We start from the raw sequence: 22,566 nt of genomic DNA, 5'->3' as shown, positions 1-22,566 counted from the left end.
TTGGTCAGTTTAGACACGGACTGCTGTGCTCTCCTGAAGCAGTCACAGAATGAGCTTTGCAGGGCAGCCAAATTTCCATTCTACTCCTGGTGGTAAATGCCTTCCATTCATTCATTCATTCATTCAATCGTATTTATTGAGCTCTTACGGTGTGCAGAGCACTGTACTAAGTGCTTGGGAAGTACAAGTTGGCATCATATAGAGATGGTCCCTAACCAACATAGGGTTCATTCATTCATTCAATTCATTCAAACGTATTTCTTGAGCGCTTACTGTGTGCAGAGCACTGTAGTAAGCGCTTGGGAAGTACAAGTTGGCAACATATAGAGATGGTCCCTACCCAACAACGGGCTCACAGTCTAGAAGGGGGAGACAGACAACAAAACAAAACATATTAACAAAATAAAATAAATAGAATAAATATGTACAAGTAAAATAAATAGAGTAATAAATATGTACAAATATATATATATGTATATATATATATATATACAGGTAGTCCTAGGCCTAGTCTTTATGGCTCAATGGAAAGAGCTGGAGCTTAGGAATCAGAGGTCGAGGATTCTAATCCTGGCTCTGCCACTTAGCTGTGTGACTTTGGGCAAGTCACTTCACTTCTCTGGGCCTCAGTTACCTCATCTGTAAAATGGGGATTAAAGACTGTGAGCCCCACATGGGACAATTTGATTACCTTGTATCTCAGTGCTTAGAACAGTGCTTGACACATAGTAAGCATTTAACAAATACCATCATTATTATTATTAACATTATTATTACTTAAAAGTCAGGCTAGCCTTTTGGGGTCATATCACAGGATCCAGGGGTTCAGTAACCCAGGTCCCACTTGAGAACAGATAATAAATAGATGCACAGACACATTGCTGGCTTTTTGACCCATGGAAACCGGAGAGGAAACCCCACGTGGGATGAGGACCGTGTCCAACCTAATGATATTGTATCTACAGAAGCAGTGTCACTTAATGGATAAATCACAAGTCAGGGAGTCAGAAGGACCTGGGTTCTAATCCAGATGTTGTCACTTGTCCTCTGTGTGGCCTTGGGCCAGTCACATAACTTCTCTGTGTCTCATCTGTAAAATGGGCATTAAGACTGCAAGCCCCATGTGGGAAATGGACTGTGTCTAATCCAATTGGCTCGCACCTACCCCAGGGCTTAATACTGTGCATGGCACATAGTAAGTGCTTAACAAATGTTTTGTTTTTTTTAAAAAAAAAAACTACCCTATCATTTATTATAGTACTTGGGACATAGTAAACACTTAACAAATACCACCCTTATGATGATTACTAGAGGCAGAGGAGTTTGATGAAGCCCTGTGGCTGGAGACTGGGTGAGCGGGATGGTCTCCTGGAGTATTGATCATTTAGTTTTATGATCATTTAGTTTTAGTTTAAGATCATTTAGTTTTAGCTTTAAAGACGAATACCCTCTTTGATGTGGGATAATCACTTTTTCTTCCTTTAACTCAATTTTCCATTTGAGCTAGAAGAATCATCTTGTTCTTTGCTATCTCCAGGGCTGTTTGAGAACAAGCAGGGCATAAGAGCATGCGGGTTTTCTCCGGTGGCCAGGCCCCATGGGCCACCCCAAGATTATTATTATTGCTAATAATGATTATTATAATACTTGTGATTATAATTCTTGTGGTATTTGTTACATGCTTACTATGTGCCAAGCACTGTACTAAACACTGGGGTAGATACAAGATAATCATTCATTCATTCATTCAATTGTATTTATTGAGCACTTACTGTGTGCAGAGCACTGTACTAAGCGCTTGGAAAGTACAATTTGGCAACAGATAGAGACAATCCCTACCCCAAAACGGGCTCACCGTCTAGAAGGGGGCGACAGACAACAAAAGTAGACAGGCATCAATATCATTAAAATAAATAAAATTATAGATCTATTCCTGACTCCCAATGACTACAAATCCATTAAAAAATATAAAGGCCTCAAGTACCATATGTTTTCTTTCTTATATCTTGAACGAGTCGTCTACACGCGCTGCCTCGAATTCCTCAAACACCAACTCTCTCCTCGACCCCCTCCAGTCTGGCTTCCATCCCCTACATTTCATGGAAACTGCCCTCTCAAAGGTCACCAATGACCTCCTGCTTGCCAAATCCAACGGCTCCTACTCTATCCTAATCCTCCTCGACCTCTCAGCTGCCTTCGACACTGTGGACCACCCCCTTCTCCTCAACACGCTATCCGACCTTGGCTTCACAGATTCCGTCCTCTCCTGGTTCTCCTCTTATCTCTCCGGTCGTTTATTCTCAGTCTCTTTTGCAGGCTCCTCCTCCCCCTCCCATCCCCTTATTGTGGGGGTTCCCCAAGGTTCGGTGCTTGGTCCCCTTCTGTTCTTGATCTACACTCACTCCCTTGGTGACCTCATTCGCTCCCACGGCTTCAACTATCATCTCTACGCTGATGACACCCAGATCTACATCTCTGCCCCTGCTCTCTCCCCCTCTCTCCAGGCTCGCATCTCCTCCTGCCTTCAGGACATCTCCATCTGGATGTCTGCCCGCCACCTAAAACTCAACATGTCCAAGACTGAACTCCTTGTCTTCCCTCCCAAACCCTGCCCTCTCCCTGACTTTCCCATCTCTGTTGACGGCACTACCATCCTTCCCGTCTCACAAACCCGCAACCTTGGTGTCATCCTCGACTCCGCTCTCTCGTTCACCCCTCACATTCAAGTCGTCACCAAAACCTGCCGGTCTCAGCTCCGCAACATTGCCAAGATCCGCCCTTTCCTCTCCATCCAAACCGCTACCCTGCTCATTCAAGCTCTCATCCTATCCCGTCTGGACTACTGCATCAGCCTTCTCTCTGATCTCCCATCCTCGTGTCTCTCCCCACTTTAATCCATATTTCATACTGTTGCCCAGATTGTCTTTGTCCAGAAACACTCTGGGCATGTTACTCCCCTCCTCAAAAATCTCCGGTGGCTACCAAACAATCTCTGCATCAGGCAGAAACTCCTCACCCTGGGCTTCAAGGCTGTCCATCACGTCGCCCCCTCCTACCTCACCTCCCTTCTCTCCTTCTACAGCCCAGCCCGCACCCTCCATTCCTCTGCCGCTAATCTCCTCACCGTGCCTCATTCTCGCCTGTCCTGCCATCGACCCCCGGCCTGGAATGCCCTCCTTCCCCACATCCGCCAAGCTAGCTCTCTTCCTCCCTTCAAGGCCCTACTGAGAGCTCACCTCCTCCAGGAGGCCTTCCCAGACTGAGCCCCCTCCTTCCTCTCCCCCTCCTTCCTCTCCCCCTCGTCCCCCTCTCCATCCCCACCATCTTACCTCCTTCCCTTCCCCACAGCACCTGCATATATGTATATATGTTTGTACATATTTTATTACTGTATTTATTTATGCATTTTACTTGTACATATCTGTTCTATTTATTTTATTTTGTTAATATGTTTGGTTTTGTTCTCTGTCTCCCCCTTCTAGACTGTGAGCCCACTGTTGTGTAGGGACCGTCTCTATATGTTGCCAACTTGTACTTCCCAAGCACTTAGTACAGTGCTCTGCACACAGTAAGTGCTCAATAAATACGATTGATGATGATGATGATTAAGGACAACTGATCCAGAAATGATTTGCTCCTGATTTATTCAGGTTGGACACAGTCCCTGTCCTACACAGGATTCATAGCCCAAGTGGGAAGAACAGATATTGAATCCCTGTGTCATAGATGAGGAAACTGAGGTACAGAAAAGTTAAGTGACTTGCTCAAGGTCACCCAGTGGGCAAGTGGCAGCGTGGTGATTAGAACCCAAGTCATATAACTCACAAACTTGAGCTCTTCCCACTGGGCCTTGCTGCAGTCTGGAGTGATCTGTGGTGTCCCCCCCAACCCTGGACACACCTGAGTGATGGAAACAGCCAGAAAGATGGGTCCGAGTCCTGACCTGCTTCTCCTGCAACAGAGAGACGTTAATCATCCTGCCCCCGGACCTCACGGGACCACTTCCTCCACACTGCCACAGGCTGCAGCATGTAGTTTCCTGGGTGTGGTGGGGCTACCTCCAAGACTTCTGCCCTGAGGAAGGGGCATCCAGGGAGGAGTGCCCTGGCAGCTGCATCTCTAGTGGACATGTAACCTTGTTGTGGTCCGGGAATGTGTCTGTTTATTGTTGTATTGTACTCTCTCAAGCGTTAAGTACTTCTCCCCCTTCTAGACTGCGAGCTCATTGTTGGGTAGGGGCCGTCTCTATATGTTGCCGACTTAAACTTCCCAAGCGCTTGGTACAGTGCTCTGCACACGGTAAGCACTCAATAAATATGATGGAATGAAATGCAATTGAATGAATGTTGGTTCACGGGACGGAAGGTCACACGTGCTCCATCCCGCATCTGGTCACCCCAGGACTTGGAATGGGAAGCAAAGTCCAGGGTCTGACTGGGAGTGACCCTTCCCAAGTCTGATCCCTCCCCCCTGGACCACAGAGCTATCCCTCCCCCATCCAGAGGACTTCCTCTTGGGGCTTCCCGTAATGCTCCCATTTTGTATCTGGGGGATAAGCTGACCGAGGCAAAGGGATTCCCCTCCATCCAGACTCCTTCTAGACTGTGAGCCCACTGTTGGGTAGAGACCGTCTCTATATGTTGCCAACTTGTACTTCCCAAGTACAGTGCTCGGCACACAGTAAGCGCTCAATAAATACGATTGATTGATTGATCCAGAGACTGGCTGGACCAGAGCAGATGGTCATTGCTGCGAGGCCGGACATCTAGTGCCGCTGCTTGTCCAGCAGTCCACCGGAGTCTTGAGCTTCCTCGGAGCTGGCTGGAGGTGAAAACTGCCCACAGACTGTGCCAGGATCTGGGCTGGAGACAATTGTGATGAAATGAACACGTCAAGGCCCCAACAGGGACTAAGAGAGCTGGAAATCCAGCCTGCTGCCCCCCACACACAGCTGGCCACCCCCCTCAACAGCTGGCCATCCCTCTCTATGGTTGGCCAACCCCCTCGACAGTTGGCCATCTCTCTTCTACAGCTGGCAGTCCCCCTCCACAGCCTCCACCCAACCCCTGTCAATACAACCAGCTGCTCATCAAACAGACTTCCTCCTCCTGCCACCCTCGCAGCCTCGACCCCGTCCGAGATTCTGGGGTCAGCAGAGATGGAGGGGAGCGAGGCGGAATGCAAAACCATGGTCTTTTATTAGAAACGTTTCTTGTATAAAACAATCATGCTCTACACGTTGTCATCGGACAAGTCGGAAACATCCAGGCACTGAACTCTGTGTTGGCTGGCTGGCAACTGACTGGTTGGGGCACACAGCAGACGGGGTTCAATCCAGGGGTCGGGTCACGCACATCGAGACCACCGAGAAACTCAGCACTTGCAACACACTCGAGATTCGCTTTTTGTTTTTGTTTTTTGATCTTTTTTTCCTTTTTTTTTTCTTTTTTTCTTTTTTGCAACACATAAGATTCGGTAAGTGGGGGCTTCAAGGCAGGGGGAAGGGCTGAGGGGTGGGAAGAACAGAGACGAGGTGAGAGAGAAAAGGAAGAACACAGAAGATGGAAGTAGAAAGAAAGGGAGAGGAAGATGAGAAAGAAAAGCAAAGAATGGGAAAGACAGGGACAGAAAAGGACATTAAGACAGTGTTAGAGAGCAGAGAAAGAGAGGGAGACAGAGACCCAGAAGAGACAGGGAGATAAAGAGGAAGACAGTCAGAAAAGAGAGAGAGACGGAGAGGCAGAAAAGAGAGGAGAGTAGAAAGAGACAGACACAGAAAAGATGGACAGAAAGAGAAAGAAGTGAGAAGAGGAAGAACAGAGGGAGACACAGAAAGAGAAAGAGAGACAGAGGAAGCGAGAGTTCTTGTACAGTTACAAATAACCCCACAAGGTTTTTGGAAAAGAAAGGAAAGTTGACCAAAGATACCCAATGGCAACATCGGAGAGGCTCTGCAGTGGCCACCCCCGTTCTCCATCGCCGCCCATCTTGGTGGTCCTGGCAGGGATGGCTGCTGCTCATCGGGTTTCAGGGGGGATTGCTGCCACTGCTCTGATCTTTCTCCCCCGAGCGCCTCACGGCAACCCTGCCCCCGAGCAGGGCAGTGCTCGGGATGCCCACCCATCTGGGGAAGGCCCTCCTCCTCCTCCGCCACTTCCTTCTCCACATGTTCCTCTTCCTCCTCCTTGTGTTCTTCCTCTTCCTGCTGCTCCTCTTCCTCCTCCTTCTCCGGACGGGCCCTGTAGGAGGCCGCCATCAGCTTGGGCTAAATTGCATGGTTGCTATAGCTGACATAGGTCTGTTTGGTGGCCAGGGCTGGAGGGAGAGAGAAGCCACAGCAGAAGGATAAGTAGCCACCCCACCTCTCATCGTGGCTCCCCTTCCTCTCCTCACCCTGCCCTTGCCCCTTCCAGCGGAGGAAGGGGATGGGAGAGAGGGGTGAAGGCCCAGGCGGAGACCCGAGAGGTGGGGTGTGAGGTGCTTGGTGTGGAGTTTGGGGTTCAGGGAGCAGGGCAAGGGGCCCCTGATTCAAGGTGCAGGGTGTGATGTAGGACATGGGATGCAGGGTTCAGAATGCAGGATGTGGGTTGTGAGGTTCAGGGTGAGGGGTTTGAAGTGCAGCAGCGTGGTTCACTGGAAAGAGACCGGACTTTGGAGTCAGAGGTCATGGGTTCAAGCTCCGACTCCGCCAATTGTTAGCTGTGCGACTTTGGGCAAGTCACTTCTCTTCTCTGGGCCTCAGTTCCCTCATCTGTAAAATGGGGATTAAGACTCTGAGCCCCCCGTGGGACAACCTGATCACCTTGTAACCTCCCCAGCACATAGTAAGCGCTTAATAAGTGCCATAATTATTATTATTACATGGGGTGAGGGGTGCAGGATGCAGTGTGGGTGGTCTGATCCAGGAAACTAGAAGAGGGGAGGCCCTTGCCCAAACCAGCATGGGGGCATGGGTGAGGGGGTGTTCCAGTTTGCCCAGCCGCCCTGACAAATGGCCCTCTGGGTAGCCTGCAGGCACCGTTCTCCTCCGATCACAATTAGACGGGCTGGAGGAGATGAGATCTGACAGCGCTATTTGTTAGCCATGCTGTTTTTCTAGCCAGTCTGCCTGCAATCAAGCCCCTTCAATGATCTATTCTGTTTAGTTAAAGATACGTGACCTGTGCAGGGCAGAGTGAAGAATGTCAGGGCCTCTCCACGGTGACCAGTCCACTGATCCTCTGTCCCCAGAATCAATCCCGTGGCCGCTCACTGCCCTCCTCTTTCTGGCCTGTTGCTGCTTGGCCCCAGCTGGGGCCCCGGACACTCTGCGGCCCAACTGGCCAGCTTTGACCATCCCACATCCTGCATTCTGAACCCTGCATCCCTTGTACCCACTGTTGGGTAGGGACTGTCTCTATATGTTGCCAACTTGTACTTCCCAAGCGCTTAGTACAGTGCTCTGCACACAGTAAGTGCTCAATAAATACGATTGATTGATTGATTGATTGTCCCACATCACACCCTGCACCAACTGGCCGACTTTGATCCCCACTAGTGTGGGATGAGGGATAGTGATCAGGTGCCCACCCCCTCCCAAACACCCAGGGACACCCAGACACATCGACTCTAGCGGAAGCTGGGACTGGGTTATGGAAAAACGAGAAGCAGCGTAGGACCTGGAGATTAATCCTGGCTCTGCCATTTGCCTGCTGTGTCAACTTTATTTAACTTCTCTGGGCCTCCGTTTTCTCATCTGTAAAATGGGGATCCAAAACCCGTTCTCCGTCCTACTTAAACTGTTGAGTCCTGTATGGGACAGGGATTGGGTCCAACCACATTATCTTGTATCTACCCCAGCATTTAGTACTGTGCTTGGCACCTAGGAAGTACTAAAAAAAATACCACCATTATTAATAATAAATCCTCACCCTGTGGCAGCAAACCAGTCCACAAGTCTCTCCTATCCTCTAGACTGTAAACTAATTGTGGGCAGGGAATGTGTTTGCTTATTGTTATATTGTACTCTCCCAAGTGCTTAGTACAGTGCTTTGCACACAGTAAGTGCTTAATAAATACAATTGAATGAATGAATGAATGAGAATACTCTAGGATAAAGACCCTTCCACCTCCCCGGGCTAGTCCGGGATGCCAGCATGCAAAGTGGCAAAGTGGCATCCTGACTTGGGCACACCCTCTTCGCTTAGGGTCACCACCCCTCCCACCGAACGCTTCCCTGCCAAAGTTTTCTCCCTGCCACCTGCTGCTGCCTCTCCACCCCCAGGAGCAGGGTCCAGACCCCCATGTTTCAGGAGGGAAAACTGAGGCTGGGAGAGGCAGAGATTGGTCCAAGGTTCTGGGACTAGGACTTTGTCCGGGGGGAGGTACGTTCGGCAACCTGTGTCCTGTAGAGAAGGATGGAGGTAGAGCAGCCCAGGGGCCTGATTCATGATCCTCAATCCCAAAATGACTCCCAGAATGTCCCCTTCCCAGGCCCAGCCCGGGTTACACCAGCCAAGTGGTCCCAGCAAAGTCCACTCCCAGTTCTAGGGTTCTCCAAGGGAGCGCTCACGTAAGCATAGAGTGGAAAATGGAAGCAGTGTGGTCTAGTAGATAGATCACAGGTCTGGGACTCAGGAGGACCTGGGTTCTAATCCTGGCCCTACCAGTTGTCTGCTGTGTAACCTTGGGCATATCACTTCACTTCTCTGCACCTCAGTTCCCTCATTTGTAAGGTGGGGATTAAGACCCTGAGCCCCATGTGGGATAAAGGCTGCATCCAAGTAGATTAGCTTGTTATCTACCTCAACACTCAGAACAGTCCCGGACACATAGTAAGTACTTAACAAATACCACAGGAAAAAAAAAAGGGAATCGGGGGGGTTTTTTATGGTATTAAGCACTTACTATGTATCAAACACCGTTCTAAGCCCTGGGGTATTTACAAGTTAATCAGGTTGAAGCATCGTGGCTCAGTGGAAAGAGCACGGGCTTGGGAGTCAGAGGTCATGGGTTCGAATCGCTGCTCCACCACTTGTCAGCTGTGTGACATTGGGAAAGTCACTTAACTTTTCTGTGCCTCAGTTATCTCATCTGGAAAATGGGGATTAAGACTGTGAGCCCCACGTGGGACAACCTGATCACCTTGTATCCCCCCAGCTCTTAGAACAGTGCTTCGCACATAGTAAGCGCTTAACAAATACCATCATTATTATGGGGCTCACAGTCTAAGTAGGAGGGAGAAGAGGTATTAAATCCCCATTTTACAGTATTCATTCAATCATATTTATTGAGCACTTACTGTAATAATAATAAGAAGAAGAAGAAGAAAGGCATTTATTAAGCACCTACTATGTGCAAGGCACTGTTCTAAGCACTGGGGAGGTTACAAGGTGATCAGGTTGTCTCACGGGGGGGGCTCACAGTCTTAATCCCCATTTTACAGATGAGGTAACTGAGGCCCAGAGAAGTTAAGTGACTCTTCCAAAGTCACACAGCTGACAGTTGGCGGAGCTGGGATTTGAACCCCTGACCTCTGACTCCAAAGCCCGGGCTCTTTCCTCTGAGCCACGCTGCTTCCCATACTGTGTGCAGAGCACTGTACTAAGCACTTACAGTAGACTGTAGGCTCAAGGTGAGCAGGGAATGTGCCTGCTTATTGTTATATTGGACTCTCCCAAGTGCTTAGTACAGTGCTCTGTACACAGTAAGCACTCAATATGATTGGCTGACTGAAGCACAGAGAAGTTAAGTGACTTGCCTAAGGTCAAACAGCAGGCAAGTATGGAGTGCTTGGTACAGTGCTCTGCACACAGTAAGCGTTCAATAAATACGATTGAAGGAATGAATCAGTAGAAATAGAACCCAGGTGCTCTTTCAATCAATCAATCATATTTATTGAGCGCTTACTGTGTGCAGAGCACTGTACTAAGCACTTGGGAAGTACAAGTTGGCAACATATAGAGACAGTCCCTACCCAACAGTGGGCTCACACTGCTTCTCATTTTTCCATATCCCAGGCCCAACTCCCAGCGGAACAGATGTGACAGGGTGCCACAGGGTAAGGGTAGTCAAGGGGAGGGCACCCGAACACCCTAAGGTAGTGGGGATCTGAGGACCAAAAGTGGCCAGTTGGTGATGGTCAGTGGCAACTGCTGGTGGCCCGAGGCCAGGCCAGGCTGGGCTGCCCCACGAGCAGAACGTCAAACTGGGCCAGGGCCCCAGACGGGGCAGAACAGCAACAGGCCAGAGAGAGGAGGACAGTGGGTGGACAATCAATCAATCAATCAATCATATTTATTGAGCACTTACTGTGTGCAGAGCACTGTACTAAGCGCTTGGAAAGTACAAGTTGGCAACATATAGAGACAGTCCCTACAGGATTGATTCTGGGGGTGGACGGATGATGGACTGGTCACCACGCAGAGACAGGAACATTCTTCACTCTGTCCCTTGCAGGTCACGAATCTTTCACTGAACACAACAGGTCAGTGTTCAGTGCTTAGAACAGTGCTTTGCACATAGTAAGCGCTTAACAAATGCCATCATCATCATCATTTGAGGGTCCTCTGCCTCACAGGGCTGTGCTCTTTCCACTAAGGCTCCGGCTGCTTCCTTGTTCAAAGTTATCATCATCATCAATCATATTTATTGAGCGCTTACTGTGTGCAGAGCACTGTACTAAGAGCTTGGGAAGTACAAGTTGGCAACACATAGGGACAGTCCCTACTCAACAGTGGGCTCACAGTCTAAAAGTTATGGCCTTTCTGGGTTATTTCTGAGTTCTCTAATTAAGTTCACAATAAAGTTCTAATTAAGTTCACAATAAAATACTGACAGTTTTTCAATAGAAACACATGTGAGGTCTACAAAAGCCTCCCAACTCTGTCGTATTGTTTTCCCCCAGATGCTCAGTACCGTGATCTGCACTTGGAGTCAGGGCTCATGGGTTTGAATCCCAGCTCTGCCAATTGTCAGCTGTGTGACTTTGGGCAAGTCACTTCACTTCTCTGGGCCTCAGTTCCCTCATCTGTAAAATGGGGATTAAGACTGTGAGCCCCCCGTGGGACAACCTGATCTCCTTGTAACCTCCCCAGCTCTTAGAATGGTGCTTTGCACATAGTAAGCGCTTAATAAATGCTATTATTATTATTATTATTATTATTATTATTATGGTAAGTGCTCTATACATTTTGCTTTATTTTTGTTTTATAGTATTTGTTAATTGCTTACAGTGTGGCAAACTCCACTGTCAGAGCCGGGGTACACACGATTTAACTAGGTTGGACACAATCCCCGTCCTGCATGGGGCTCACCGTCTACGTAGAAGGGCGAATAGGAGAACTGAGGCCAAGAAAAGTTAAGTGACTCGCCCAGGGTCACACAGCAAGTAGAGAAGCAGCATGGCTCAGTGGAAAGAGCACGGGCTTTGGAGTCAGAGGTCATGGGTTCAAATCCCAGCTCCGCCAATTGTCAGCTGTGTGACTTGGGGCAAGTCCACTTCTCGGTGACTCAGTTCCCTCATCTGTAAAATGGGGATTAAGACTGTGAGCCCCCAATGGGACAAACTGATCACCATGTAATCTCCCCAGTGCTTAGAACAGTGCTTTGCACATAGTAAGTGCTTAATAAATGCTATTTAAAAAAAAAAAGTAGTTAGCAGAGCTGGAATTAGAACCTAGGGTCCAGGCCGTGCTCTTTCCATTAGGTCATGCTGCTTCCCCACTACATAATCTATTGATTGGCCAGTTTGTCCTCTGTATCTCAGGATAGGGTCGTGGGGGTCCACGTTGGGTTCCCAGACCCTTTCTGGGAGGGCGACTGTCAATTCCCCCAACAGATTGAGAGCTCCTATGGGGCAGGGGCTGTGTCTTCTACTATTATCTTATGCTTCCAAGCACCTAGCACAAAGCAGCGTGGCTCAGTGAAAAAAGCACAGGCTTTGGAGTCAGAGGTCACGGGTTCAAATCCCAGCTCCGCCAACTGTCAGCTGTGTGATTTTGGGTAAGTCACTCAACTTCTCTGTGCCTCAGTTACCTCATTTGTAAAATGGCAATTAAGACTGTGCGCCCCACGAGGGACGACCTGATCACCTTGTAACCTCCCCAGCGCTTAGAACAGTGCTTTGCGCATAGTAAGCGCTTAATAAATGCCATAATTGTTGTTATTATTAATAAAGCAGGTGCTCAGTAAATGCTGATAGCTGACTGACTGAATGGGGAGATGCAGTAGATGGCGGGTGGGAAGAGCATGGAGCAGGGGCAGTTTCTGATGGGAATGGGGAAGGAGAGGGGGAAGAACCTGGAGTCCTTGCTCTGCCCCTTTCCTAACTCATTCAGAGGTTTCCCCCCACCCTCTTTTTTATGGTGTTGTTAAGTGTTTACTAGGTGCCAGGCACTATATTAAGCTCTGGGGAGGGTACAAGCTGATCAGGTTGGGCACAGTCCATGTCCCACATGGGATCCACCTTCTTAATCCCCACTGAGGCATAAAGAAGTCTAGTGACAAAGGGCAGACAAGCAACAGAGCTGGAATTAGAACTCAGGTACTCTGACCCCCGGGCCTGTGCTCCCACCCCTCTCTGGAGGGTAGTTCTTTCTTTATCTGCTCATTTCCCCTCTTTCTTCAGTTTTACTCCTCTATGTTACATTTTCTGTGGTTCCTTGTTGACAATGTAGGCCTGTTACAGGCTGTCCCTGCTGCGGAAAACCCCACCGCCTCTCCAGGACCGATTCCTCACCCCGCATAGGCCAAAGGGGTCGGTGTGCCCACAGGTGACCGGGGGCCCGCAGGGGTTGGGGACTCGGGAGTGGGGGGTACTCAGAAAGGAGTCCACGGCTCACCTCCGCTGTCGCCCCAAGTCATGGGCCGCTCTTGTTATGGGTCGCCCCTGAAGCTTATGCCTCAATGGGGGTTTGGCGGGGATTTGCTCTTCTTCGGAGAGCTCTCACCAGCCCCAGGGGAGCCCTTCCATGGGGATGGGGCAGGGGAGGGTGATGGTTGCCATAGAAACCAACCATACCCAGAGAAAAACCTCCAGCTCTGAACACTTTCCACAGATGAGTTTGGTGTTTCATCGACCGCCCGGGATGCAGAGATGATCCGGCCTGGTACATGTCCAGCTGCGGGGGTCCAGAGCCTGTCAGCTGGCCAGTAGGCCAGCAGTTGGGGTACCAGAGGAGAGGACCTCCCCAGGAAGACCTGGAGGGTGGGACTTGTGGTTGGGGTGGAGCATGCCCAAGAACCCCAATAGTGCCCGCTGTGGACTGGGATTCCCACGTTTGCCCAGGGCACTGGAAACTCAGCGTGGAAAATGGCCAGAGCCTCTAGGGGTGATCCCTCCCTCCTGCTACCACACAGCAATTCTCTCCTCCTCCTTTTCTTCCTCATCCACTGGCCCCCTCCCTCTCCCTTCTCTCCCAACTCCCTCATCTCTCCTCCTGATCTCCCTTGGCTCTCCTTTCCTGTCCATCGTCTTCCCACTGGTCCCGGCACATTCTATCTCCCTCCAGACCTTGAAGGAGAGTTGTACCTGGGGGAAATAGGAGAGGGGTGGGAAAGGGAGGCCTAGAGCATGGAAGGGTTAGGGTTTGGGGCTCCTCAGGGGTGATGGGGATCGGAGAGACCGGGGAGAAATGAGGGAGATTCGAGTCTGGAGACTTAGGAGAGGCAGGGGAGAACCCGTTGGGATGGGGAAGGCACTCACCTTGTGTTTCCAGGCTCTCACTTAGCTCAGATTTGGCCTCCCCATTGGGCCGGAAAGTGCCCTTCTGCGTGAACTTGTTGGACATGGTAGCGGCCGTCGCCACGGCCTTGAGGCTGCGCGTGCGCTTGGACACGTTCTGCTCCGGGTGGAAGAGGATGATGTAGACCTTGGGCATGTAGAGCATGCCCAGCGACACCGAGGCGCTCAGGCTCACCGAGATGGTCAGCGTTGTGGTCTGGATGTACATCTGTGCACAAGGGGGCCAGCGGTCAGCCCCTTGCCCCATCGTGCCCGGCCCGGCCTTCCCAATTTAGTCTTCCCAGAATGTTGCCAGCCTGGCCCGGCCCAGCTTCCCCTTCCCTCCTGGGTTGGGTGGGGAAGCTGGGCTGGGCCGGGGCCATTCTGGGCACCAACGAACCACCAGGATGAAAACGATCCGGTTCTGAATCCGTACTTACTTATCCGTCATTTATTTATTTATATTGCTTTCTGTCTCCCCCTCTAGACTGTAAGCCTGTTGAGGGCAGGGAATGCATCCACCAAGTCTGTTGCATTGTACTCTCCCAAGCATTTAGTACAGTGCTCTGCACACAGCAAGCGCTTAATACATTCCATTAATTGACTGATTGATATTTCCGTGGAGTGGCAGCTCGGTTCCAGCAAACAAATGGGTCGCCAAGGGGAGCAGAAATGGCCGGAGAAACGGAGTTGGGGTGGAGGGAAGGGGTGCAGAGGGAGGCAGGCCTGGAATATGGAAGAATAGATGTTTGGGGTTTCAGCATTTCCTCTCCAGCTCCAACTCCGCCCTCCGTAGGATTCAAGATCTCCTCTTTCTCCCTCCCAAATTCCCCTTCCCTGTCCCACAGTAACAATTTTGAGTGACTGTTCCCCCATGCCAAAAGGGCAAAATAGGCCACCTCCCCCAGCCCTCTCTTCCCCCACACATTCCCTCCCCCAACTTCCCTCTACTCACCCTTTTCTCCCCTACAACCCATCCCAAGACTGTAAGCTTGTTATGGTCGGGGAAGATGCCTGCTAATTCTACTAAATTGTACTCTCCCAAGCGCTTAGTACAGTGTCTGTACATAGTAAGTGCTCAAGAAATACTATTGATTGATTGAGTTCCCCCAAAATCCCTCTTCCCAAACCCCTTCTCACTTGCACCATTTGCCCAACACCAGTTTCTCCACCTTGTGTCCCCTCTCCCTCATCCTCTCAATCCCTGGGACCCCTCCCCTCATACTCTCTCTCTTCCTGGAAACCCCATTCCCTCTCATCCTGTTCTCTCTCCCTAGGACCCCTCTCCCCCATTCTCTCACCCTGGGACCCCTCCCCTCATGCATTCCCGTACCTCCATCCCCTCCCCACAGCACTTGTATATATTTGACAGGTGTATTACTCTATTTATTTTACTTGTACATATTTACTACTCTATTTTATTAATGATGTGCATATAGCTCTAATTCAGTTTATTCTGCCGGTTTCTACACCTGTCTACATGTTTTGTTGTCTGTCTCCCCCTTCTAGACTGTGAGCCCGTTTTTGGGTAGGGACTGTCTCTACATGTTGCTGACTTGTACTTCCCAAGCGCTTAGTACAGTGCTCTGCACACAGTAAGCACTCAATAAATACGATTGAATGAATGAATGAATGAATTCCCTCTCCCTGGAACCCGTCTCCCCATGTTCTCTTGGGGAACACCCCCACAACGCTCTCTTTCTCTCTCTCTCCCTGGAACCCCTCTCCCTTTTTACCTACTGGCCTGGCTCAGCCCACCCCCCTGTCTATGCCGACTAGGCCGGGCCCTCTCAGCCCCACTCCTCAAGGGTCACTCAGATTCCGCGACTCTCCTAGCCGGTTGGAATGGGAGTCACATCTCACCCCGCGACATCTCCTCTCTGCAGTCAAAACTAATTTCACGCTCGCTCTCCAGGACTAACGGTGACAGATGTTTAGCAAAATGAAAGCCCATTAATCTGGGTGTAGGATAATCCATTTTTCAATAGGAGGCCTTCCAGGCAGTGCGTGGGAGAGCGGGAGACATGTCAATCAGAGCAGGCCGCCAGCCCTCCTGCTCCTGGGACCATCCTGGCCCGGCCTCCCGACTCCGATCCGGCCTTCTGACTCTGACCCATTCTCGTTGCCGGTCCCTCCGCCTGGAAGCCCCAGGAGCCCAGGCAGCGCCTCTTTCCACCCCACCCAGTCCCAGAACCAGCATCATCCTCCTCTGCCCACTGCTGACATGGATTTTTATAAATGGCATGAATAACAAGAGCCCGGTCTTGGGAGTCAGAGGTCATGGGTTCAAATCCCAGCTCCAATTGTCAGCTGTGTGACTTGAAGCAAGTCACTTCATTTCTCTGTGCCGCAGTTACCTCATCTGGAAAATGGGGATTAAGATTGTGAGCCCTCCCGTGGGACAACCTGATCACCTTGTAACCTCCCCAGTGCTTAGAACAGTGCTTTGTACATAGTAAGTGCTTAATAAATGTGATTATTATTATTATCATTAAGTGACTTGCCCAAAGTCACACAGCTGACAAGTGATGGAGCCGGAATTAGAACTCACAACCTCTGACTCCCAAGCCCGGGCTCTTTCCATTATGTCACACTACTTCTCTAAATACTGAGGTAGATACAAGCTAATCAGGTTGGTGTCAGTCCATGTCCCACATGGGGCTCACGGTCTTAATCCTCATATGATAGATGAAGGAACTGAGGCACAGGGAAGTGAAGCGACTTGGCCAAGGTCACACAGCAGACAATGGTGGAGCTGTGATTAGAATCCAGGTCCTCCTGATTCGCAGGTCCGGGTTCTATCCACTGGGCCACATAACTTCTTTGTGTGATGTGATGCAGGCAGTTCAGACACCCAGAGAGAAAATGCAGAGACTATCTGGCTTGGGAATCCAGGACTGAGCCTCCAGAGCGTCCAGGGACCATGACTATATCTCATCCATGTATTCTTCTGCAGCTCTTACTACAGTGCTTTGCACATAGGAAGTTTGTAATGAATATCATTACTGTTAATTGTGGCATTTGTTAAGCACTTACTATGTTCCAGGCACTGTACTAAATACTGGAGTGGACATGAGCATGCTAACATTGCACTACAAGCACTTTAGTGATAGTAATAATAATAATGTAATTATAAATGTGGTATTTGTCAAACCCTTACTGTGTGCCAGGCATTGGCACATAGATACTAGGTAATCGGGTTGGACACAGTCCTTGTCTCACAAAGGGCTCCCAATCTAAATTTCCATCTTACAGGTAAGGAAACTGAGGCACAGAGAAATACAGTGACTTTCCCCTTACTGTGTGCCAGGCATCGGCACATAGATACTAGGTAATCAGGTTGGACACAGTCCCTGTCTCACAAAGGGCTCCCAATCTAAATTTCCATCTTACAGATGAGGAAACTGAGGCACAGAGAAATATAGTGACTTTCCCCTTACTGTGTGCCAGGCATTGGCATATAGATACTAGGTAATCAGGTTGGACACAGTCCCTATCTCACAAAGGGCTCCCAATCTAAAGTTCCATCTTACAGATAAGGAAACTGAGGCACAGAGAAATATAATGACTTTCCCAAGGTCATACAGCAGACAAATGGCAGAGCCAGAATTAGAACCCAAGTCCTTCTGATTCCCAGGCCCTACTCTAACCATTTGGCAGCTACAGTGCTCCCACAACTCGGGCTCACGCTTTGAACAGATCTTGTTGGGGGGAAGTGCTGCAGCCCCCATCATGCAGCCTCCAGCTCCCCCAACCCAGGGTCTTCAGGAACCAGGTGGGATGACCCCTCCATCCCCACTGCCATCTCCCAGGAGAAATCCCTGCCAGGCATTTAATTTGCCTGGAAATTTGTGTAGGCCAGAACTGCTTAATTCATTTATTCATTAAATAGTAACAATACTTGTTAAGCCCTTACTATGTGCCAAGCACTGTTCTAAGCACTGGGGTAGATACAAGGTAATCATGGCCAAGGCCTCACTGTGCCTCGTTCTGGCCTGTCCCGCCGTCGACCCCAGCCCACGTCCTCCCCCTGGCCCGGAATGGCCTCCCTCCGCACATCCGCCAAGCTAGCTCTTTTCCTCCCTTCAAAGCCCTACTGAGAGCTCACCTCCTCCAGGACGCCTTCCCACACTGAGCCCCCTCCTTTCTTTCCCCCTCCCCATCCCCCTGCTTTACCTCCTTCCCCTCCCCACAGCACCTGTATATATGTATATATGTTTGTACGTATTTATTACTCTAATTTACTTGTACATATCTATTCTATTCATTTTATTTGGTTTATATGTTTAGTTTTGTTGTCTGTCTCCCCCTTCTAGACTGTGAGCCCGCTGTTGGGTAGGGACCGTCTCTATATGTTGCCAACTTGTACTTCCCAAGCGCTTAGTACGGTGCTCTGCACACAGTAAGCGCTCAATAAATACGACTGTCCCACGTGGGGCTCACAGTCTTAATCCCCATTTTACAGATGAGGCAACTTAGGCCTAGAGAAGTGAAGTGACATACCCCAGGTCACCCAGCAAACAAATGGAGGATCCGGGATTAGAACCCAGATTCTTCGGGCCACCAGGCCTGAGCTCTATATCCACTATGTCACGCTGCTTCTGGCAGCCTGCCCGGTCCAACGCCAAGACCTTTTTGCTGTTACAGTTGTTTAATGATTCCGCTTCATCGGTTTTTCCTCTTCTGATTCATCTTCATTGGCGACCTCTCCCTAGGAGTCCATCCTCTCTCTTCCCTGCTGCTGTCTGAACAGTTTGTCCCTGAAAGGCCGGCCGGCCACATAAAAGTTGCCCCTCTGGATTCCCACGGATGACACGTGTCCCAGAGGTTCTCTCTGGGATAGGCCCACCCTCACAGAGGCAAGTTCACCATCATAATCTTCCAACGAAGGGCGGCTCTACTCTCTCCCTGAGATTGGAGCTCTGCTCATCTAAGTGCCGTGCCTGAGTCATTGTCCAGGTAATAGTCCTGGAGTCTGCTACAGAGATTTGCATCCCAAAAACTGTTTTTAAAATGCCAACACTATACCTAGAGCTCTCTCCTTCTCCCCTTCCATTTCCTCCTCCTCTTTCTCAATCAATCAATCATATTTACTGAGCACTTACAGTGTGCGGAGCACTGCACTAAGCATTTGGAAGGATAAATAATAAATAAATAAATATGGTATTTGTTTAGTGCTTACTCTGTGCCAAGCACTGTTCTAAGCACTGGGGTGGACACAGGGTAATCAGATTGTCCCACGTGGGGCTCACACTTTGAATCCCCGTTTGCCAAATGAGGTAACTGAGGCACAGAGAAGTTAAGTGACTTGCCCAAAGTCACACAGCAGACATGTAGCAGAGGCAGGATTAGAACCCACGTCCCCTGACTCCCAAGCCCGTGCTCTTTTTTTTTTGATGGCATTTATTAAGTGCTTACTATGTGCAAAGCACTGTTCTAAGCACTGGGGAGGTTACAAGGTGATCAGGTTGTCCCACAGGGGAAGGTTGTCCAACGGGGGGCTCACAGTCTTAATCCTCATTTTACAGATGAGGTAACTGAGGCACAGAGAAGTTAAATGAATTGCCCAAAGTCACACAGCTGACACGCGGCAGAGGCGGGATTAGAACCCATGTCCTCTGACTCCCAAGCCCGGGCTCTTTCCACTAAGCCACGCTGCTTCAATGCACCACAGTTGGTAGACACATTCCCTGCACTCAACAAGCTCATAGAGTCCTTTTCCTCCTGCATTTCCTCCTCCTCCTCCTCTTCTTCCTCCTCCTCTTCTTCCTCCTCCTCTTCTTCTTCCTCCTCTGGACCCTGTTGGTGGGTGGGGGGAGCACCAGGGAGATTGGCATTGACATAGGGGGAGCAGAACGTGGCCTCCTGCCCTCCAGGCAGCAACTGTCAATCACATGTATTCATTCATTCATTCATTCAATCGTATTTATTGAGCACTCACTGTGTGCAGAGCACTGTACTAAGTGCTTGGGAAGTACAAGTTGGACATGTAGTCCTGGGTTATCAGGAAAATGCCAGCCCCTGGCCAGTCAATCAATCGACCATATTTATTGGGTACTTACTGGATGCAGAGCATTGTACTAAGAGCTTGGGGGAGTATACTATGACAGAGTTGGTAGACATGGCCAAAAAATCTCTGTCTGTCGTGCCCCAAACCAAGTGTTTGCAAGTGACCTGCGCATGTTACAACAGAAACCACTGGTTGCAGCTCCCTCATTCATTCTGGAGGCATTTCTAATGGCGAAAGGCGTCGTGTGTCCATCGCGGCCCAAATCCTCCCGGATCCAAGTGAGTGGCTGGCCTGCGAAGCCATCTCTGGGCACTTCAGGGGGCCCCAAAAAGCAGGCCCTTCTGCTCTGATGTGGGCACTTGGTGGACGCACTTGTCAGCTGTGTGACTTTGGGCAAGTCACTTCACTTCTCTGGGCCTCAGTTACCTCCTCTGTAAAATGGGGATGAAGACTGTGAGCCCCACGTGGGACAACCTGATCACCTTGTAAATTCCCCAGCGCTTAGAACAGTGCTTTGCACATAGTAAGCGCTTAATAAATGCCATTATTATTATTATTATTATTATTCATTCAATCGTATTTATTGAGCACTTACTGTGGGCAGAGCACTGTACTAAGTGCTTGGGAAGTACAAGTTGGCAACATATAGAGCTGGTCCCTACCCAACAACTGGCTCACAGTCTAGAAGGGGGAGAATAGTAAGCCCTCATTGCGGGGTTGAAAACTCGGCTGCCACCATTTATACCAGCAGGGCATCCGTGTATTCAGGATGTCCTTTTCCAAACCGGCACTGATATTTCCCCAAATGGACATGTCTTCCCTGCAAAGATTTGCCCAAAGCACCCGCCCTTAGTGTGGGAACTTGGGAGCATTTTAGCCACTAGTGTTACTAAAGTGCTGGTAGTTTAGCAGTAGTAGTAGCAGCAGTAATAATAATAATGATGGCATTTATTAAGTGCTTACTATGTGCAAAGCACTGTTCTAAGCACTGGGGAGGTTACAAGGTGATCAGGTTGTTCCACGGGGGGCTCACAATCTTAATCCCCATTTTACAGATGAGGTCATTGAGGCAAGAGAAGTTAAGTGACTTGTCCAAAATCACACAGCTGACAATTGGCGGAGCTGGGATTTGAACCCACAACCTCTGACTCCAAAGCCTGTGCTCTTTCCACTGAGCCACGCTGCTTCTAATATTAATAATTGTTATGGTACTTGTTAAGCACTTACTATGCCAAGCACCATCCAGTGCTCTGCACACGGTAAGCGTTCAATAAATACGATTGAATAAATGAATCCTAAGTGCTGGGATAGATACAAGTTAATCAGGTTGACAGAGTCCTTGTCCTGAGTGGGGTTCACATTCTTGATCCCCATTTTACATATGAGGCAACTGAGGCCAAGAGAGGTTAAGTGACTTGCTCGAAGCCAGTCAGTCCATCAGTCAATCGTATTTATTGAGCGCTTACTGTGTCACATAGCAGACATTTGGCAGAACCAGGATTAGAACCCAGGTCCTTCTGATTCCCAAGCCCGTGCTTTATCCACTAAGCCAGGCTGCATCTCAGATAGTGCCTCTGGGCAACTAGAAACTTGGGGAAAGAGAAGAGAGTCCAGGGATGTGGTATTTAGTCATAATTACTGTGGCATTTGTTAAGCACTTACTGTGTGAAGCACTGTGCTAAGCACTGAGGTAGATACAAGATAATCAGATAGGACTGTAGACTAGAATGTAAGCTCGCTGTGGGCAGGGAATGCATCTAGTATACTGTTGTGTTGTACTCTCTCAAGTGTTTAGTATAGTGCTCCGCACGCAGTAAGCGCTCAATGAATATGATTGATTGATCTGAGGTGCACAGTCCAAGGGGGAGGAAGAACAGGTACTTTATCCCCACTTTGCGGATGAGAAAATTGAGGTACAGAAAAGCTAAGTGTCTTGCCCATGGTTAATAATAATAATAATGTTGGTATCTGTTAAACGCTTACTATGTGCCAAGCACTGGGCGGGGGGGGGGGGGGGGGGGGGATACAAGGTAATCAGTGTTGTCCCACGTGGGGCTCACCATCTTAATCCTCATTTTACAGATGAGGGAACTGAGGCCCAGAGAAGTGACTTGCCCAAAGTCACGGAGCTGAAAAGTGGCAGAGCCAGGATTAGAACCCATGACCTCTGACTTCCAAGCCCGTGCTCTTTCCACTGAGCCACGCTGCTTCTCTACCCATCAGGCAAGTGGCAGTTGGTAAACACAACCCTGTTATAGCATACTCCCCCAAGTGCTTAGTACAGTGCTCTTCACATAGTAAGTGCTCAATAAATATGATCGATTGACTGATTGATTGATTAGAACCCCTGTCTTCCGACTCCCAGCCTGTGCTCTTTCTAGGCCATGCTGCTTCCTGAAATCTCGGTGGACAGGGAGGTGGACACTTGGGGAAGCAGCTGATTTGATTGTGAGCCCCACGTGGGACAACCTGATCATCTTGTATCCTCCCCAGTGCTTAGAACAGTGCTTTGCACATAGTAAGCGCTTAACAAATGCCATTATTATTATTATTATTATTATTATTATTATTATTATTATTACTGTGCCCCTCTGTGGGGGGAAGGACACAAGAGGCGGCGGCAGCAGCAGAAGCAGCACAGGGGCCCCACGAAACAGAGAGCAAATTGAAGGCTGAGGCAGTGAATGGGCCTGGGGCCTGAGATGGAAGCATGTCTAGAGAAGCAGCGTGGCTCAGTGGAAAGAGCCCGGGCTTTGGAGTCAGAGGTCACGGGTTCAAATCCCGGCTCTGCCCAGTGTCAGCTGTGTGACTTTGGGCAAGTCACTTCACTTCTCTGGGCCTCAGTGACCTCATC

General features: G+C 49.5%; 1 protein-coding gene across 1 annotated transcript in view; it reads right to left on the bottom strand.

The window, feature by feature from the left end:
- Positions 1-5,193: 5,193 nt before the first annotated feature.
- Positions 5,194-22,566, bottom strand: part of GRM4 (glutamate metabotropic receptor 4) — a 178,832-nt gene continuing 161,459 nt past the window's right edge. The window contains exons 10-11 of the mRNA XM_038749051.1: positions 13,685-13,931; positions 5,194-6,315 (exon numbers count right to left, since the gene is read on the bottom strand). Coding sequence (XP_038604979.1) covers positions 6,266-6,315; positions 13,685-13,931 — 297 coding nt within the window. The 3' untranslated portion in view covers positions 5,194-6,265. The remainder of the gene's footprint in view (positions 6,316-13,684; positions 13,932-22,566) is intronic.

The sequence above is a fragment of the Tachyglossus aculeatus genome, chromosome 7 (assembly GCF_015852505.1).
Source record: "Tachyglossus aculeatus isolate mTacAcu1 chromosome 7, mTacAcu1.pri, whole genome shotgun sequence".
NCBI classification, from domain to species: domain Eukaryota; kingdom Metazoa; phylum Chordata; class Mammalia; order Monotremata; family Tachyglossidae; genus Tachyglossus; species Tachyglossus aculeatus.
Note: the sequence above shows the minus strand (reverse complement) of the source record. Positions and strands in the feature narration are given on the sequence as shown.